The sequence below is a fragment of the Marmota marmota genome, unplaced genomic scaffold (genome assembly GCF_001458135.2).
Source record: "Marmota marmota marmota unplaced genomic scaffold, marMar, whole genome shotgun sequence".
NCBI lineage: Eukaryota > Metazoa > Chordata > Mammalia > Rodentia > Sciuridae > Marmota > Marmota marmota.
The window spans coordinates 2,811,452-2,829,705 of record NW_025999927.1 but is presented as its reverse complement, the minus strand read 5'-3'; the positions used below and the strand labels follow the sequence as shown (position 1 = coordinate 2,829,705).

The 18,254-nt window shown below is 52.8% G+C and overlaps 1 protein-coding gene across 2 annotated transcripts in view; it reads right to left on the bottom strand.

Moving 5' to 3' along the window:
- The window catches only part of Slc35f3 (solute carrier family 35 member F3), a 236,150-nt gene that overhangs the window by 61,560 nt on the left and 156,336 nt on the right, over positions 1-18,254 (bottom strand). For both annotated transcript variants that reach the window (XM_048800380.1, XM_048800381.1), the window contains one exon: positions 4,991-5,315. In XM_048800380.1, coding sequence (XP_048656337.1) covers positions 4,991-5,315 — 325 coding nt within the window. The remainder of the gene's footprint in view (positions 1-4,990; positions 5,316-18,254) is intronic.

Here is an 18,254-nt window from a genome sequence, read left to right as displayed (position 1 = left end):
TTTCAGAGGGGCTTCCACCTGATGAACAGCTGTTGGTGGGAACAGGCTGGAACGCGTCTGGGGCTCCCTCCAGAAAGAGAAAGTAAAGAAAGCCACCAACCATGTCAAGGGTGAGGCCTGACGGGGCAGGGAGACATAGGGCACCCACCGCTGTGCCTGAAAATGTGTACAAATACTCCCTGGAAAGAAGATTCCCACTTATTTTCAGAATCCTGGGGTTTGATGGAAATGACAATTGTGAAATGATTTTCACCAACACAAGATCTTGCTGAAGGCTGAAGAGGAAGTTGGCAGTTCAAAGCAAGAGACCTGGTTCTGTAATATTTCAAGATTTCCTAGGAACCCCCCTCACACCAAACAGGTGGCAGGGGGACCAACCCGTGATATTTTATCCCTTCCTTCACCCCTGACAATCATCCCACTCTTAACGTGAGATGGGAACATGTGTGGTACCAGTTAAAATTAGTTCCATGAATCCAAGTAGCTCTGATTGGAGCAGATTTGCTCAAAAGCTTTTGGAGCCCCCAGTGCCTAGAGACTAAAGCCTCAGCTGTGGGCTGGCCCCAGGGTGCTTCCCACCTGTGTCTCCATCTGCCTGTGGAGCCTGAGATCCACTCCACCCTGTGCTGGAGCCCAAGCTTCAGTCAAGACAGTCTGGTCCCCTCCATCGCCCATCTCCTCCTTCACCCTACTGTTTGGGCCTGGGCTTCTCTCCCATTTGGTTGTGAGCTCCTTAGAGTCACGATCAACGTCTGTGCCATCCACACCTGCCTGCATGCCCTGGGCACACCAAAGTGGAGGAAGAGTTTGGTGAACTGGACGATCTGCAGCTGGCTCCATCCCACACTCAACACAGCAGCAGGAGCAACGGATTTCTAAAGATCCAATCTGATCATCCCTCTGATGGTCCCTGCCACAAATGTGCCAGAGCCGAAGCTCCTCTGCAGGGTGCAGGAGGCTTGCCAGCATCTGCCCTTCCTCCTGCCTCACTTCCTACACTCTTGGGAGCCCTCCCTTGGGCTCCATCTCCGTCTGCGCGGGTGTTCTTGACCTCCTCCTTCAGCGGCTGGCGGGCCATCTGCTCTTCCTGGCTCACTTCCTCCTACAAACCTTTCCACTCTGCCAGGACACACGCACCCAGCCTTCTGCACTGGCTCCCCGGCACGCACCCTGCCTAGTTTACCAGATTTGGGAATCCTTGGGGACAGGAATCATTTATCATTGCATCCCTAGCACATCTCCTAGAGAAGACATGATAACAATTACAGTACAAACCAACCTCAAGGTCGGAACTGCTCCACTCTGCTCCTTAGACTCTGAACAGCCACAAGACCCAAGATGGTTCCTTGGCCATCTGTACACATCAGCCTCAGGTAGCACTGCAAGAGATCCAAGCTGCCCTTCCCCTTCCTCGGCTCTGAATGGCATTACAGTGGCTGGGCAGAGCCAACTGGCTGGCTTACAAAAGACTGGCACTACAACAGGCAGAGGAAAACATCTGTTGCCACTGCACCAGAATTCCACCACGGTGACCTTTATTGGGTAGCTACATGATAGCAGAGAACAGGTCACTGCTGCTGCAAGCTCCCAGAAGACCCTCTGACATGACTGCAAATGCCCCACATCTGCTTCTGCCTGGATTCTGCTGGTGGTGGCAGGCACTGGGGCCTGGGAAGCCATCCTTCTCTCCCAAGGTCAGAGGACCCAGAGGTTGTGTGTCCTCACACCTCTCTTGACAGTCTCTCCAGGCTGCAGAGCTGGTGTGGCCTTCCTCTGAATCCTCACCACCCCAGATTCAGTGCACAGCTGTCCAGGAGACTGCGGTACTCAGCACACTTAAGATTTTCCTTGGCTGGAGCTGTCCCCAAGTTCTGGGCACTGCTGCCTCCTCAGGGCATCCTGTGCCATCCAATGAGGTCAGACAGCTGTCAGCGAGCATCAGGAAAGACATGGTGGGTGCCCCTCATAGAGGAGGGAGGTGCCCATTGTGCTCCAGGAGCTGGGACAACCCAAGTCAAGGGCCAAAATGCCAGGTCAATGGGGCTGAGAGGTCTTTTACTTGGGTTTAATTTCTGACTTCAGTGTCTAATCGTGAGTGCCTGGCCAGTGTTCTAGGATGTCCTGTGCAGCCACTAGGCTGCAGATTGATTTCTCAAGGGGAACCTGAGTGTGGTACCTTGGGGTCAGCTCTCCTGCAGTTTGAATGGGCCACGGAAAGGCGGTGGATGAACAAAGCCCTGGTGCACCCTTCCATTCAGCCCACAGGAGTCACAGCATACGCTTCTCTGCATTTATGTGTCGGACAGCAGATAAGAGGGTACATTCACATACAGTGCCTCATTGATCACACAGCAATGTTTTGCGCAAGGCGAGGTCTGAATCGTCTATTTATAAGTGGGCATCTAAAGCTCCGAGAGCTTAAATGACATGTCCACAGAGCCTCCCTCCCCAGTATCAGAGGACCAGGGCTGCAACAGCAAGTTACAGTCAGTTCTATGTGGCCAGGTGAGTCCTGGTTCCTACACTGGGTCAGATCATCAGCATTTTTAAAAACCGATAACTGAGACTCAACAACTCCAGAGCCATTAGGGTCACAGTGCAGCCTGCTGTCCAGCAGCACCAGGCTATCCTGGATGCTCTCCAGGAGGGCAGGCTCTCGTGCCACCCAGAAGCCCTGCGTCAGATGGCTTGGCTGGCAAGTCCAAGGAGCTCTGAGCCAGGGACCTTCATCTCCCTCTCTGCTTCACCTGCCTTCTGCCGCTTCATTTGGGGATAGCAGCTGAGTGGGAGAGGGCTTGGAGAAAGAAACTTCCATCTGACTGCTTCCTAATAACTAAGGAAAGCCAGCTTGTCTGCTAAGCCCACTCTCTGTGCAATGTGTGTCTATTGGCCTCCTGTCTCCCAGCCCCCTGCTAAGACTGCTAACCAAGGACCCATCTCCTCAGCAGGCCCTACATCTGCTCTCTCTCATTAACTCTGATAAAGGCATGAAGATAGAAGATGTCGTTTCAGTGTTCCTCGGTTCTGGCAATGCAAAAGCTGTTGAAAGCACTCCTCATCTGAGCTGTGACAGTCATGGTTTCCTTAGGAGGGTCTGTAGTGACATTCAAATTCTTCTCTCCCCTCCTGGGGGAGACTCTTCACCCCTCTCATGGCATGCATGGCTTCACCAAATATCCAAACCTGACTGGAAAATGAGCAGCTCCCCTCAGCCATGGGAAAATCTTTCCAATTAGAAAAATTTTTACTGGGAAGTGGAGCTGAGTTTTGTGAGAGAAACTGGGCTCAGTTTTAAGTGGTTTCACTAATCAAGGTAGGATTCTGCACACTCCCCCACTTTCTCTAGCCAACACACCAGTCCCTGTAAGGGTTTCTGAATTCTTTCTGGATGCTTTGTACAGGAAGGCACCAACTGAAGTCAAGGAGTGATGTCTTTTCATGCAAAATGGGGCCCCTTCAGTGACATTTCTTTTTTCCTACTTTGACCTTTCAACCACCACTGAGCTTCACTCCTTAAGTGTGGTTTCCAGCCCAACAGTCTAAATGTTGCTGGGGCTGCCCTAAGTGGCCACAGTGCCAGCCTTGCCCCCAGGCACAGCCATGGCTCCCGCTCACATCAGTGGCTACTGTTGAAGAGAGGCCCTTCCAGCAGAAGCAGCTGATGTCATCAAGGGGCCTCCATCTCTGCTCCCCTAGTTCTTTGTGGAGAAAGGGCATGAAACTTGCTCTCAGGCCTCTGCTAGAGGCATTCAGTGCCTCCTTGGCAATTTCCGGCTGGCTCTGAGCAACTGGTTGAAATCAGCCCTGAGGATGCCGCAGTCCTGACTTCAGTGTCTAATCGTGAGCGCCTGGCCAGTGTTCCCCGCATGCCTTGTCCCCAGCATTTGCCCCAAACCCTTTCCACTGAGGGGACATGCAAGGCTAGCTGGGTGTCTCAGCTGATTGACGGTGGCTCCCCAGGGTCTGCTCCTCCAGAACTCCTGCTCTACTTTACAAACTGGTCTTCTAAAGGAGCCAGGACCTTTAAGGAGTATGGCACCTGCATCTCCAGTCTCTGGGGACAGAATGGTGAGTTCCTAAGAGAATTCTGATCCCAATCTAGAATTCCATTTCCAAACCACTTTCCTCTTTGGCTCCAGTGATGGGCTTAGTTAATCTGTGGCTTGGGAGGGCAACTTCAGGACAGGGCTAGGGTTGAAGTGGACATTCGACTGGACTTGGCCATTTTGTAAGGGTATGTGTTGGGGTGGGGTGGGGTGACGTGGGGAGGAAGAAGGCACTGGTTGTCATCACCTCAAAATTTCTGTTCACTTCTGGGACTGATAAAAGACAAGTTTCTAGGGCCTATAGTGACACCTTGGCCAGCAGTCTTTCTTGGGGTTTTTGACAGACTTGAGCCAGTCCTTGACAGCCCACATGGTTCTCCACCTGGGCAACATGAGGTGCACTATCAGCTGGAGGAGTTGGGGTCAACACTAACAATGGGGCTCTAGGGGAGGGTTGGGGCCAGGAGTCGGGGGCTGTTGCAGACTGAGATGGGATCAGGATTCTGGGCTTATTTGGAAAGGGGCATCAATTCCATGTGCAATGTATGAGAAAATAACGTCAACGAAGTCCACAGCTGCTTTGCTTCTGGTCTCCACACTGCAGACGCCAAGACCTTGCAATCACATACCAAAGGAGCCTATGTTTTGCTCCCAGGCACCTGGCTCCAGGGACTCCAGGTCCTCACCCCAGCTGGAAGGAGCTCTGCTCCATTCCTTACTTCTGGAGGGTACTGCCTACTCCTGTTTCACAGAAAGGAAGCAGCTGGTAGGGCTGCGGGATGGAGGTGCAGGCAGAGGCTCACCAGCCAGGGTGAGGAGGATTCTGGTCCTGGCCCAGTGAATGAATGAGCAGGTGCATTGAGACTGTCCCGGGTTCCCACCCCCCACCTGGGCCAGTGGCCCGGGACTGCCTGGGACAGGTGGTCAGGGTCAGGAGGGCCTACCTGTATCTCTGCTTCACAGACTGCTTCTCGGTGGACTTGCAGACGTGCCCCGCGTAGTACAACGGGAAGAACAAAAAGTTCCAGTTGGTGGCAAACCAGGTGAGGGTGAAGGGCGCGTCGAACTTGGCGAAGGTGAGCTTGGCGAGCTGCGTGGAGCCAGCCCAGGAGGCGCACACGCACAGCACCACGGCCACGCCCCAGAACGTCTTGTGCAACTGCGCCCTTGAGCACGTCCAGTGGCGGCGGCTGGTCCTCCCTCCGGCCTCTGCCCCGCCCGGCGCCTGGGCCTCCGCCGGGCCCAGGGGCTCCCGGGGACGCTCCTCCCCTGGGGAAGAGAAGGCGGTTAACGGCCTGCAGACCTGGACGGGGTCTGCAGACTGGGACGGGGCGCAGGGCAGCTGCCGTGTCCTGTGCGCCAGAGCCAGGTGCTGGGTGCCAAGAGCCGACCCAGCCCAGCTCCACTGCCCCATTTCCTGAGAGCTTGCTGGAAACGCAGTCTCAGGCCTTCCCCAGGCTCCTAACCAGAACCTGATTCCAACAGGTGACCTGCCTGGATCTGGGAAACTTCAGAGCATGCTGTGGCTGCGGAGAGCTGGGCAGCCCTGGGAGGGGCTTCCTACCCAGGGGCAGCATGCCTTGACCTCTACAGGGTCCCCTGCCTTGACAGGAGCTCCTTGCCTGTTACTGACAGGCACATTCACCAGGCCCCTGCTCTTACTCTGAATGCTCAGAGACCACAGACCCTTTCTCCATCTGCTGAACTAGCTTCCTGTGGATGGACTCTGGTCCCACTTCGAAGCTTTACTTAAAAACTGCAGCCTCTGGCAGCTAGTGTGTGAGAGGCCACAGACAGGACACTCCATTATAGAGCTATGTCCCTTGGGGAAACCAGGCTGCCAGCGGAGAGCAAGGAGGTGAAAGGCATTATTTTCCACTGTTTGCTTTTCATTCATGATTGTGTGTGTGTCAGTCGGCTGGAAAGTTAAACAGAGCTGTGGCTGGTGTCAGAGTCACCATGGACAGAGGCGGCCTTCCAGGGGGCAGCCCACTTGCCCCAGTGTGCTCTGCCCGGCACTGAGCTGAATGGGCACCCAGCTGCCAGAGCACCTCATTCCAGGGTACAGAAAATGAGGGTCTCTATACATCGTTTAAACCTAATGGTCATTTCATGATCTTTAATAACATTAAACCAAATTTTGTATGCTGTCTGAAACAGTTCTATGGGGAAAATCCTGGTTCAACATAGGCTGTTAAGTGGGTGTTCACTAATCCTGTCATTAACTGCCAGCCTGGACTGTGTCTGTCTTAGTCAAAGACCATCAAGTGCTATGTGACTAGTCAAGGACTGATTTGAAGCCTGTTTGACATGGTTTCTCTCGTCTTCATTTTCTGCTTTAGTAATATGTAATCTCTTGGTTCTCCCGTGTGTGTATATCCACCTTGAAGCCCTCGAGAACCAAGCGTTTAGTTCCCCTGGGAGCTGCTGACACCTGCCTGTCACTGCAGCAGCTGTTGGGGGGGGGGGCACAGGAGACAGAAAGACGAGTCCCAGCCTTCCGCTTTATGACCTCCCACCAGGACTTCTTAACTTTGCTCGTGGTGAATTCCCACAGTTTAAGGCAAATTCCATTCCAGGTAGAAGCACACAGATTCAGTGTACACCCTGATTACCTGCCAGTTTTGATCAGCCTCTGCAGCCCTTCAGTACTGGATAACTGGGTGCATGTGGGGGGCTGGGAGTTTTCTCTCTCAATGAAGCCCCGCCCTGAGCTCCCCTGGAAAGACAATTGGAGATGAAGACAAGGCCTTCCCCTCAAAACCCCCACTTAAGGACCCCGGGGGAGGCTGCATAAATTCAGCTGGGGGCACATTTCCTCAGTTAATGGGCTGTTATGGCAAATTAAGCTTTAGGACACGGGCCTGAGTGCGGGTGCTATGTTGCATTCACAGGGAAGGAGAAAGCCACTGATCCTGTAATTTTATGTTGCTAAAATGGCTTTGTACTTGAGCAGCCTTTCCCTATCCTTGAGCCCTGTCCGATCCTCCAATCAAGGGAATATCAACAATGCACAAAAAAATAGAGACTCTGTAAACTAAACTTATAACTCTTATTTAAAAATAACATGTAATGGGCTGGGGATATGGCTCAAGCGGTAGTGCACTCGCCTGGCATGTGCAGGGTGCTGGGTTCAATCCTCAACACCACATAAAAATAAAATAAAGATATTGTGTCCAGCTAAAACTAAAAAATAAATATTTTTAAAAAATAACATGTAAGATTGAACTGTGTTTTCAAATGCGCAACACAGGTAATAGGTATGATAAGAGAAAAGGAGTCCGTGGCTGCTGGTAAGTTTGGTAAACACTAAATAGAACTGACAGGTTCTTTGCTCTAGGAATCTTCAGGGCACAGACGTGGTGAATTCCCAGGAGGCTGCTATAGCCCGAGTGCCTGCCTGCTATCTTAGTTAAGTGGGTAACACCTGTGGTAGATCCTAGTGTACCCTGGAACACATTTTGAGAAACAGTGGAACAGACCCTTAAAAAGGAACAGACAACAAAACCTAATTCATTGCAAACCCTCCAGTCACTGCATTGAGTCTCTTGTAATAATAATAATAATCACATATCAGTTTCATCACCTCACATATTCTTAATACTTCCAGATACCTCCTCCCTCTATAAATACAAAACGTTCTTTATAAACACATTATGAAAGTACTGAGAAGCAAGAATGAAAAGCAACCTATAATAAGAGAGCTCTCTCTGCTGCTGCTGCTGCTGCTGCTGTTGCATTTTCTATAGTTTCTTGTCTGTGCAGGACACAAGGACACATCAGCAGACCTGTGCAGGACACACGGACACAGACCCACTCACTCAGCAAAACCGAAGTTGCGTTGTCTCCATCCTGCAGTCATTTAACCTAACACACCCCAGCACAGACTTTATAAAGCTCTCGAGGCTGTGTGTAGTAACGACTCCCAGGAACATCTCCACTGGACAGGAGATTGGCAGGAAGTATCTGCTGTGTGTTCAGAGCTTTAGTCTAGGAATAAGCGCAACGTGTGATCACTGTCCTTCAGGAACTGCGGGGGTGGTGGTGACAGGATGCACCCACAAAAGAATAAAGAACAGTTATGTGCAAAATGCAGAGACTTCCAACCACAACCGTAACGAGCAGTCATGAAGACAGCATGGCCGGTGTGCCCTGGGATGCTAGTGACCAGAGTCAGAGGAGGCTGCGGCGAGGCTGAGCCTGGTGGGACAGAAAGGCTCTGACTAGGGAGGAGCCGCGTCCAGTGTCAGAGCGTGTGTGACCTGCCCAGGGGCAGCGAGCATCATGGACCCCACCTCGCCCTGTGGGGCTGCTCAATCATGCAGCAGGAGAAACTGCCAGGTTTGTGGAAGGGACAGGAGCAAATCCAGATGTCAACAGGCCCTCCTTCGGGAAGGCAGTGCAAGCAGAGGGCTGAAACATGGAAGAGCGACACAACAAACAGTCCTCAGGCATGTTTTTATCCACCATTGAAACGCAGGCCATGTTCCCCCCGCTGGACCATCTCCAGAGTCACCTTCAATGAGCTGTCCAGGTAATGCCCAAACAGGTTTCAGACATGGAGTCACGGCAAGGAGGGCTTATCCCTCCTCAGAGTCTCTCAAGTCTTCAAGTGCAGGAAACTTTTGTGACTCCCCCTCCTAAGCTTCAGGTCAAGTGCTACCTGTTTGATTTCGTTCCATTAGAGCCAGAGTGCCTCCAGGAAATCAATATGAATGAGCCTCACACAGCTCTCTGGCCATTAGTGTATGACTAGAGTCCCGTTGTGTCACGTTGGTCTCATTCTCCACCTGCTCTGCTAGCAGACCATCTGCTTAGGATCTTCTTGTACCTTGAATTTCACTCTTTTCCTGCAGGCAGCAGCTTGGGAGCAAGACACAGATCACACCCTCTGGCCCAACGGTGGCGCTGACAGATACTCTGTGCAGTTCAAAGCATCTCCCTGTAGCTGTGACACCGCTAGATGCTCTGTTTCGGTCACTTAATCCACCCAGACATCTGCAGGGCAGGTGGGCCCTTCTAAGAACTGCTGCCAGAGTATGTGTGTGTGTGTGTGTGTGTGTGTGTGTGTGTGTGAGAGAGAGAGAGAGAGAGAGAATGTGTGAGTGTGTGTTTGGAAGTGTGTATGAGAGTATGTGAGTGTGTTGGTGTGTGAGTGTATGTGTGAGCGTGTGTGTGTGATATAAGAGTGTGTGTATGTGAGTGTGTGTGTATGTATAAGTGGGGGGGGGGCGTGCCCTCTTCTGCACAGGGATACTCCTTGCACTGTGACACGTCACCAAGCCTGTGCTCACGAGTCCCTCTGAGCTGTCTCAGAATCCTGAGGGCTGCCAGGCAAACTGGGTGTCAGTCCCACCTCCCCCACAGTCACGCTCCATGCCAGTCCCTAGGGGACGTATAGAGGAGTCACACTCTGTTCCAGAAGAAGCAGGACCCAGAGGCGATGTCCAGATTACAGAGAGTGAGCTGGAGGTCTAGCCTAGCCACTAGCCCATTTGGGGTCCATGAACCGTCCACTGCTTTTCCCTGAGAAAATGACAAATTGGGTGCTTCTTATGTCCCTGTGGTGGAAGCCATTTCTACAAGGAGAAAGCTATTTAGGTTGGAAAATCATTTGCTGTCTCCTGAAATGGCCTATAAAATGGCTCTTACGTGCTTCAAGAAAACACCAATGGCTCTTCTACCAGATCCCTGGGAACAAGTGGGTCCTTGCTGACACCCTCCATGGAGAAGTCTCTAGAGAGAGTCCTGTCCTCAGGGTAAGGGGTCCTAGAGCCAAAGACACACGGGCTGGCATGGCGAGTCTCTAGTAAGCAAAGAGTGGGAAAGGCCTCTCAATTGGCATCTGCGTCCACAGGACCCACACAGATACTTTTATAGCTTTATGGAGGTATAATTTTCATCCCATAAAATTCAGTAATTTTAAGGGTGCAGTTCAGTGATGTGTAGCAAATGCACAGAATTGAGAAAAACATCACTACAGTGCAGATGTAGAGTAGTTCCATCACTCCAGAATGAGTCCTCCTGCCCCCTATTGCCAGACTCTATCGCTAGGCCACTGAGATCTCCTTTCCTTCTCTAAAACTTGAGTATTCTGGACATTTCATACAGACATGCAGACTCCCACCTCTGGCTTCTTTCATTTAGCAAAGTGTCTTTGGGGTCCATCTATGTTGTAGCACATGTTAACTGTTCATCCTTCTTAGGCCTGTGTAGTATTCCATTGCATGGAGACCACATCGTTTATCCACTCATCTATCAGGACAAATGGGTTGCTTCTAGTTTGGGCTATGGTGAATAATGCTGCTATGAACATACGTATGTTAAGTGCATAGATTCATATTCATATTTTCTTGGGTGGACTAGTTACATTTTAGGCCACTTATCCTCCGATCTTTATCTACCTCTGCACAAGGCAGAGCTCTTCCCTGTAGGATGTGCTTAGTCCAGTGTTTAGAGAGCCCACATCTTAGAGGATCAGAGCTTCTGATTCCATCTCCAGGAGACACAGCCGGGAACTGCTCAGGGAACCGGAGTACCCCACACATTTCTTTCTTTTCCTGGACTACCCAGGGAAAGACAAGGATTGAAGAACGATTTTCCATTTATTGGTCACCAATGGATACAACAGCTTAGGACCTGGCCACCAAACCAAATAGCTTTTACAGAACTATAAAACCAAATTAAATAGCTTTTTCAAGATGAGGAGTTTTTGGAAGAAAGCTTTTGCTTATGATTTTTTGCAAATATAATTTATTTTCCCAAAATGCATTTTGGGTTTTGTTTTTCTCATCTACTCATTAAATACTTGTTCAGTGAGTTTATGTGTGACCCTCTTTTCTTAATCAGTGGTGTGGAGGAAAGGGAAGGTTGGCAGAAGGCATCATCACAAGTCCTGGGCCACCTCGTTCCCTCATATCCAAAGGCAATCCTCATGTCTCATCTCCCTACCTGTTACGTCCACCCACCCTTGCTGGACTGTCTGTGTGGATTCCTGGACCTTGGTTCAGAAAACACTGCTACTCTTCATACATGGCTGAGGCCTCATCTCTACTCCTGCCTAGCACTGGTCCCAGGGAAATAAAGGGGTCTATGGACAACTGAAGCTGGATGCTGACCCCGAGCAGAGCAGATGGAGTAGAGGGGGAAACAGGGACAGGAGCTGGTTAGGCACACAGCATGTGCACCACTTTCTGGGAGAGGTCCTACGTCACACCCCCCACCACGATGGCGGCAGTCAGGATGATCATTTGCAGATCTTGCAGATTGGACAGCGGAGGCTCTCAGAGTTACTATCTCTAAGGTCACAGGTTGGTGAGCAGCTGAGAAGCAGTTCCACCCAGGTCTGGCCCACCCCAAAACATGAGCAAGAATGGAGAGCTTCCTCCTCCTCCCTTTCAGAGCTCATCAGGGTAGTAGTGCAGAGCAGCTCAGTCTGAACTGGGCAGTGCTAAATAGGGACATCAGGTCTGCAGAGGTCAGACTTCATTTTTCAACTGGAACAGCTGGAGTACATGTGGGCTTTGGGGCTGGGATTGCTGTCCTGTAATGAGGGTGTCATGGGCTGAGTGACTGTCCGCTCCAAATTCACAGGTTGAGGTCCTGATGCCTGGGGTGGCTGAATGGGGAGGTAGAGCCTGTGCAGAAGTAATCAAGGTTAAGAGACGTCAAAGGATGGGGCTCTAACCTGATAGGTGGGGGCCTTAGGAGCAGAGGAACTGGAGAACCCAATCGCTCTCTATCTGCACACTAACAAAACAGAGGCCAGGGAGGACATAGGAGAAGGTGAGCAAGCCAGGAGAGAGCCCTCATTGGACGCCAACCCTTGCCCGCGCCTCCATCTTGGACTTCCAGCCTCCAGAACTGTCAGAAAACAATTTTCTTGAAGCTATCCATCCTGGGGCATGCCCGAGCTGACCAGCACAAGTAGGTCAGGTAGACAGGTGCAAGGCACAGACAGAGAGCTGTCCCTGTCAGGATGTGATGACAAGACCCAGGAGGCAGAGAATTCATTTTGATGACCCATTAGAAGAAACATGGACCGGATCAGGAAGGTTAGATGCTATCTCCTAACTGCTGCCTCCAGAGGATCCTGGAGATGGTGTGTGGAGACAGAAGGAAACTGCCACTGGGAAGCCATTTTTAAAAATGAAATTAGCATTTTTCATGGGAAACATTTCCCTGGTGAGGACAGAAAGTTGGGAGGTAGAAGACTGCTTTTGGGGGGAAGAGTGAGGATCCCCTGGGAGTTCCACCTGAAGCAGCCTGAGAGCTGGGATAAGGCGGCCTTCTCCAGCCCACCTGCCTGCTGTTGCCTCCATTCTGGGAGCAGGCTCTGTGTTGGCATGTCCCTCGCCCTGGCTTCCACAGAGGTCTCCAAATGGCTCCAGATGTCCTCATGCTGTGGGCTCAAAACAATCCTGGAATTACACAACTCAGGTGAACTATGGGTCACGAGAAGCTTTGGGTGAGGCCATCAGCACCTGGGGAAGTGCCGGTGTCGGTGTCTGCTCTCAGGAGGGAGCAGGGCAGTGAGTTTCAGTGCTTGCCCTGAAAACACGTGAGCTCTCAGGCTCAGCTGTCATCCTTGTGCCCTGCTAGTCCTGGCCTGTGCACCTCCTGGAACTCCACTGTGTTCATGTCCAGGGTGCATGGCGGTCTGAGCATACAGTAGGTGCTCACCAGGTGCAGACCAGGTGACATCTGGGTGCTGATAGAGACCCACACACACCCAAACACACGGTTCTCCAATGCTTGTCCTTTCCAGGCAGCAGCTCTGCATCCTCTGACTCCCATGTGGACTGGGGTGCAGGCTGCTGTGACTCACGGGCCACCAGGGATTTACAGAGGGCAGAGCAAGTGCAGGGCAGCCCCCGAGGGAAAGGCTGCCCCCTGTATCTGCAGGCCCTTTAGGAAGGTGGGGACAACGCTTGTCTCCTGGTTTTGGTTGGTGGAACATCAGATGGAAACAAGAAGGGAAAACAGAAAGTCAAGGCCAATGGCAGGGGATAGTTCCAATTTTTCTTGAAGAAAGAAATGCTGCTTTGTCAAGTAGATGGCAAGTACTCAGCAGAGTCCTCCTGTATTCTGAAGGCAGGACTGAACTTGCCCAGTCAAGGGCCAAAGTGGGGCTGGTCTTACAGTGCTGAACTTGACCTCCCAGGCTTAATCCGCCATGGAGGGTGACGCGGCTGAGCTCATGAGTGCATGCTGAGGTTTAACCCAAAAGCACCTGAGGCCCCTGGGCAAAGCTGGGATGTTGCCCAGCTTCTCTTTGAGGTCTTTTGTACTTTTCATGCCAACTCATCATCTGAGGTGGCTTCCTGCTGCTGAAGATTCATGGAACAAGTTGTACTCATGCAGCTGGTCCTTCCACTCTCTGCTCAATTATCCAAACCACCCCTGACAGTGCCCGAATCTGCATGTACACATGCACACACTCGCAGATGGAGATCTCCTATTGTCCCAGGTCTCTGTCCTCCCGGGTGCTGCTGTCTATTGCTAGGGAAGGGCTTTAATCAGATAAACCAATCTCTGATAATGAATAAGTCACTTAAGAGACTCAGAACTTCCTGCAAAAAGAGCCAGCCCAAGATCTAATCTTCCATAGTAGAAAGAGAAGACCAGGCTTCAGGAGGCGGGAGACTCATCTGACTTATTCATTAGCAAGTGGGGACCAGGAAGAGCAGCCCAGCCTCCTGAAACCCCACCCAGCCTTCTTCCCTCTAGACCCTCCCCCAAGCTGTAAGAAGTCTTAACTAGTGGAATTGGATCACTCGCCAAAAAGGCTTTTAGGAATTAAATCTTGTCTTGGCTCGTCCCACAGAGCCACTGGGAAACTTTCCACCTCTTCAAGCCTACAATCCCCATCACTCTTGTTCAGCAGAAGCTTCTCCTTCCTACGTAGGAGAGATCAAAGGCTCCAGCACAGGTCCCTGGGCTTCCCTCCTCTGCATCTCCACGATCCTGTCTTTGCCTCACCTTCATAGCTCCTTCCTCTCAGCCTGTGCCTCCTTCCCCACCTCTTCCTCCTCCAGGCCAGGCTACATCAGCCGTCTCCGGGGGCAACCTCAGACCTGTTCTGGGATCAGCCTCCCTGGTGTGCCTTTCCCTGGTCCCACGCTCAGTCTCCTGCAGAGGGTCCCTTCCCTCCCTAGACGGCTCACCTCCTGCAATCTGGCTCCCAGAGCAGCACCCACTTAGAATGGCTTCTGCAAACTCGCCCTCCTGGCTGCATCTGCCTCCTCCCCTCGTTTCCATGGCTCCATACTTGTGGGTCCCAGCCGTTCAGACTGCCTTGCTTCCCTTAGATCCTAAACATGTGTGGTCAGCTCCTCTGCCAGCCTGGTCACTCCAGGTCCCCATTTGCCTCTCAGGCTTGCTGTCTCCCTTCCTCTTCCTGGCCTGCGGTGCTCAGGCTCCATCTCCACTGCTGTGTCCTGGCCTGCTCTTCTATGTTGTCACCACGGCCTGTTGACCCAGCCTCTGAGTGGTGATGGGGTGGGCACAGGATACAGGTGAACTTGGATGCAGTGGTCTCAATGCGAGGGCTGCCTAACCCCGTATTCCACGTCCTCACCTGCACAGCAGGATCTATGCCAGGACCCGCTGTGTGGGGTGCCACAGCACTCAGTGAAGCACCCCAGGGCAGGGGCTCACGACAAGCAGCCCATGTCACCCCTACCGACAGACCACCAGCCTGGCCTGGACTCTGCCGTGACTCCCAGCATGTCCCTCCTCCACTGGACCCTTTCCAGCAGGGGCGCCAACCTTTCCACCTCCGTGACCCCAACACAATATACACTTGTGTGAACAGTTGGGTGTAACACGCACAGGGAATTCACACTTGTGTGAACAGTTGGGTGTAACACGCACAGGGAATACACACTTGTGTGAACAGTTGGGTGTAACACGCACATTCCCTAAAACAAAAGGGCCTTGGATCAACTCTGCTTCTCATCACATGTGACAGACTTTGGTTTTATCCTATCTTAAATACTTTATTAAGAAATTCTGTGGCTGAAGAATCAGGTTTCAGGATCTGGTGTAAATGGCACTGCTGAGCATGACCGTCTTGTCTGCTTGGACCTGCGGTGACCCCTTCCTCCCCTGGCGCCCTTCCTACCTGTCTCCATGACCCTCCACTGCTGCCCTGCATTCAGGAGGTCCCAGCCTGCTTGCCTCGGCTTCAAGCTCCCCCACGCCTACACCTCCAGTTACCCTGAGCTCAGCCCCAGCAGCCACTGGCCGAGTCCGCTGAGTGACACCATTCCTGGCTCTGCACCTTTGCCTGAGGTTCCCTCTGCCAGGAAGGCCAGCTTCTTACCCACCCTGTNTGAATGCTCCTGTACTGGAGACATGCTCCTGACCAACAGTGTCCACTTCTGATGGGAAAGCCAGGGAGAGGGCAGGGGAGCAAGACCCACGCAGCTGTGACAGAGCCCCCACCTGGCCAGAGCCGCTCAGGGAGCCTCAGCCCCTGCCCAGGCCCAGCCCCGCTCTCCTCAGGCATCCTGGCCAAGCCTCTGCCTGAAATAGCCTCTCCTCTCCTCCATGGCTGACACGCTTTCTCACACCCCCTGAGCCTCAGTGGTGATACCTCCTCCTCAGAAGGCCTCCCTTCAGGAAGGCCTGCTCCTCAGAAGGGCCTCCTCCCCAGAGCCCTGGTCTTCAGAGACCTCCTCCCGAGAGTTCTCCTCCTCAGAAGGCCGCTCCTCAGAGATCTCCTCCTCTCCAGAGGTCTTTTCCTCAGAAGAGCCTCCTCCCCAAAGCCCTGGTCCCCAGAGACCTCCTCCTCCCCAGAGACCTCCTCCTCCCCAGAGGTCTTCTCCTCAATAGGGCCTGCTCCTCAGAAGGGACTTCTCAGGAAGGCCTCCTCTCACACAGGCCTCCTCCACAGGAAGCTTCTCCTTTAAAAAGTCCTCCTCTGAAAGGCTTCCTCCTCAGATTGCTCAATTTTCAGTTTCCCGGTGACACTTTGTTCTCCGAGTTGAACCAGAACTTTCTACCTTTTATTTGACAATTTATCTGCAATGTCTCTTTCCCACTGGAATGAAATTTCCTTAAGAGAATGCAGCTAGCATTGCTCATCTTTGCATTTCAGGGCCTTGTTAAATGGTCACAGGACAGAGCAGGGCAGTTGAATTCTTTATTGCTTAAGTGAAGTCATCTTGTCCATCCTCCTGTGTCTGCCTTCACCCAAGCGCTGCATTTTCTATTTTGGTTTTATAAGCACCACAGGCTGGTGGCTTCTTGCCTCCCTTAGATGACACACTCCACAAGCTAATAAACCTTCCTGGCTGGCTGCACTCTGCCCCTGCAGCCTGTCTGCTCTTCACATCCAGCATGGCAGGGGACCACCTTGCCCTGTGCACCCAAGGAAAACAGAAGGATTCAATACTTCCAAAACAAGCATGCAAGATGCAATGGTTTTAGAAAAACAGACCCCCAAGCAAACTGAACACCAAGAGAAAAAGCCAGGCAGAGAGAAAGCCCTGCGTGAGCCCAGGTGCAGCCAGGACAGGCGTTAGGAGGTCCTGACCGGCAGACTCTGACTGATGCCTGCGTGGGCAGCCCACACAGCGAGGGAATCCCTGCAGCCCTGCAGGTATTTCAAGACACTGTCCCACACCACGCTCCTTGGGAGCAGCAAGGTGTGCCAAAGGGGTCCAGCTGTGGCTGCAGGATGGGCCAGATATTTACTGAGCACCTACTGTGTGCCAGACACGTGCTAGACACTGTCACTCACCTCTATCTCCTTCCTTCCTCAATAGTGTGCCTAGGTGGGCTGGTACTTCTTCACATTCAAGGCAACTGAGGCTCAGCGTCAGATTTACACAGGTCACACTGTATAAGGGGCAGAGCTCCATCTCCATGCTCACTCTACCCCATTCCTGGTACAACACACTCTCCATTCCCCACAGATGTATGTGTGAGTGCTGGCTAAATAAACCAACCCAGAGTAAGGCAGAGGCCGTCAGCGTGAAAGGGACCCAGCTCAGTTGGCAGCAGCCCTAAGGCAGAGGGGAGACTCCTCACTTTCATTCCCTGAAGGCAACCTCCAGGAAGCCAGAGGACACCTGTGCCTGCTGCTGTCACTTGCTGTCCCTGCAGCACCTCTGGGGCCACAGCACCCTGCTCACGTGGCCTCCCCACCATGTAGCATATCTCCCAGTGAGCTCAGGCCTGTCCTACCCAACCAGGGTTCGCTGGTTGCTGGCCATCAGAGCCTACCTGCCCAGGAGCAGGTGGAGGTGGGTGACTTCCTGTGCATCCCACTAGGGTCTCCTCTTTGCCAAGAGAGGTAAACATCAAGCTTCCTCCCACTCAGGCACCTGGGGCCCTGGGAGGAGCCTGGAACCCCGCCCCCCTTCCCAGCAAGGCCACTTGAATTTCTGGGGTGGGCCACTCCCACCAGGTCTTTCCAGAGAGGGTAGAGGAGGAGACAGCCACTGGAGAAAACCCAACCTCCCAAGGCAGACCATAACCAGAAAGAGGTACCTGCAGCTCAGGGCAAACCAAGGGTTTGCATGGGCTTAGGATCCCTTCATGCTCTTCACAGCTCCAGCTGTAGGTCTGGGGACAGTCTCTCCACCTTTCTGGGCCCCAGAGTCCTTATCTGCAGGTACCAGATAGCTACCCACCGGCCTTGGTGGATGTTCAGGCTGGCAGCACCCCGCAACTGCTTGGCTGTGACTCGCCCTCACTGGTTCTCAGCTTCATTGCAATAAGCAAGAACTCACAAGTCGGGTGCAGGGTCCTTGCACCCACAGGCCCTAACTTCAGTGGTCACCTCTCACGGGAGTGCCAATGGCTGTTCCCTGCAGGACTTGGCAGCTCAGGGCACAAAGGGGCTGCCCTCCTCCTTCTGCCTGCCCCTCCCACGCTCCATTCAGCCAGCTGGGCCAGCTCTGGGGAAGTGCAGGACTGAGATGGTCTCCCTGTGGGAAAGCAGGGTCCCCTCTCTCGCCAGAGGAATGACAGCGTGGCCGATACTCTCCCGCAGATACCCCTTGTGGGGGCGTATCCATACTCAAGGGGATACATGTAGGGTGGGACACATTCTGGAGCCACAGGGAACACATCCAGGGGCTGCAACCGGCTTCCCCCGCACCTGCCGGCCCCGCCCATCCCCATCAAGTCCCTTGGCTGCAAAGCCGCAGGCATCCCCGCCTGCACCGCCCGCACCGCCTGCCCCCGCGGGGCAAC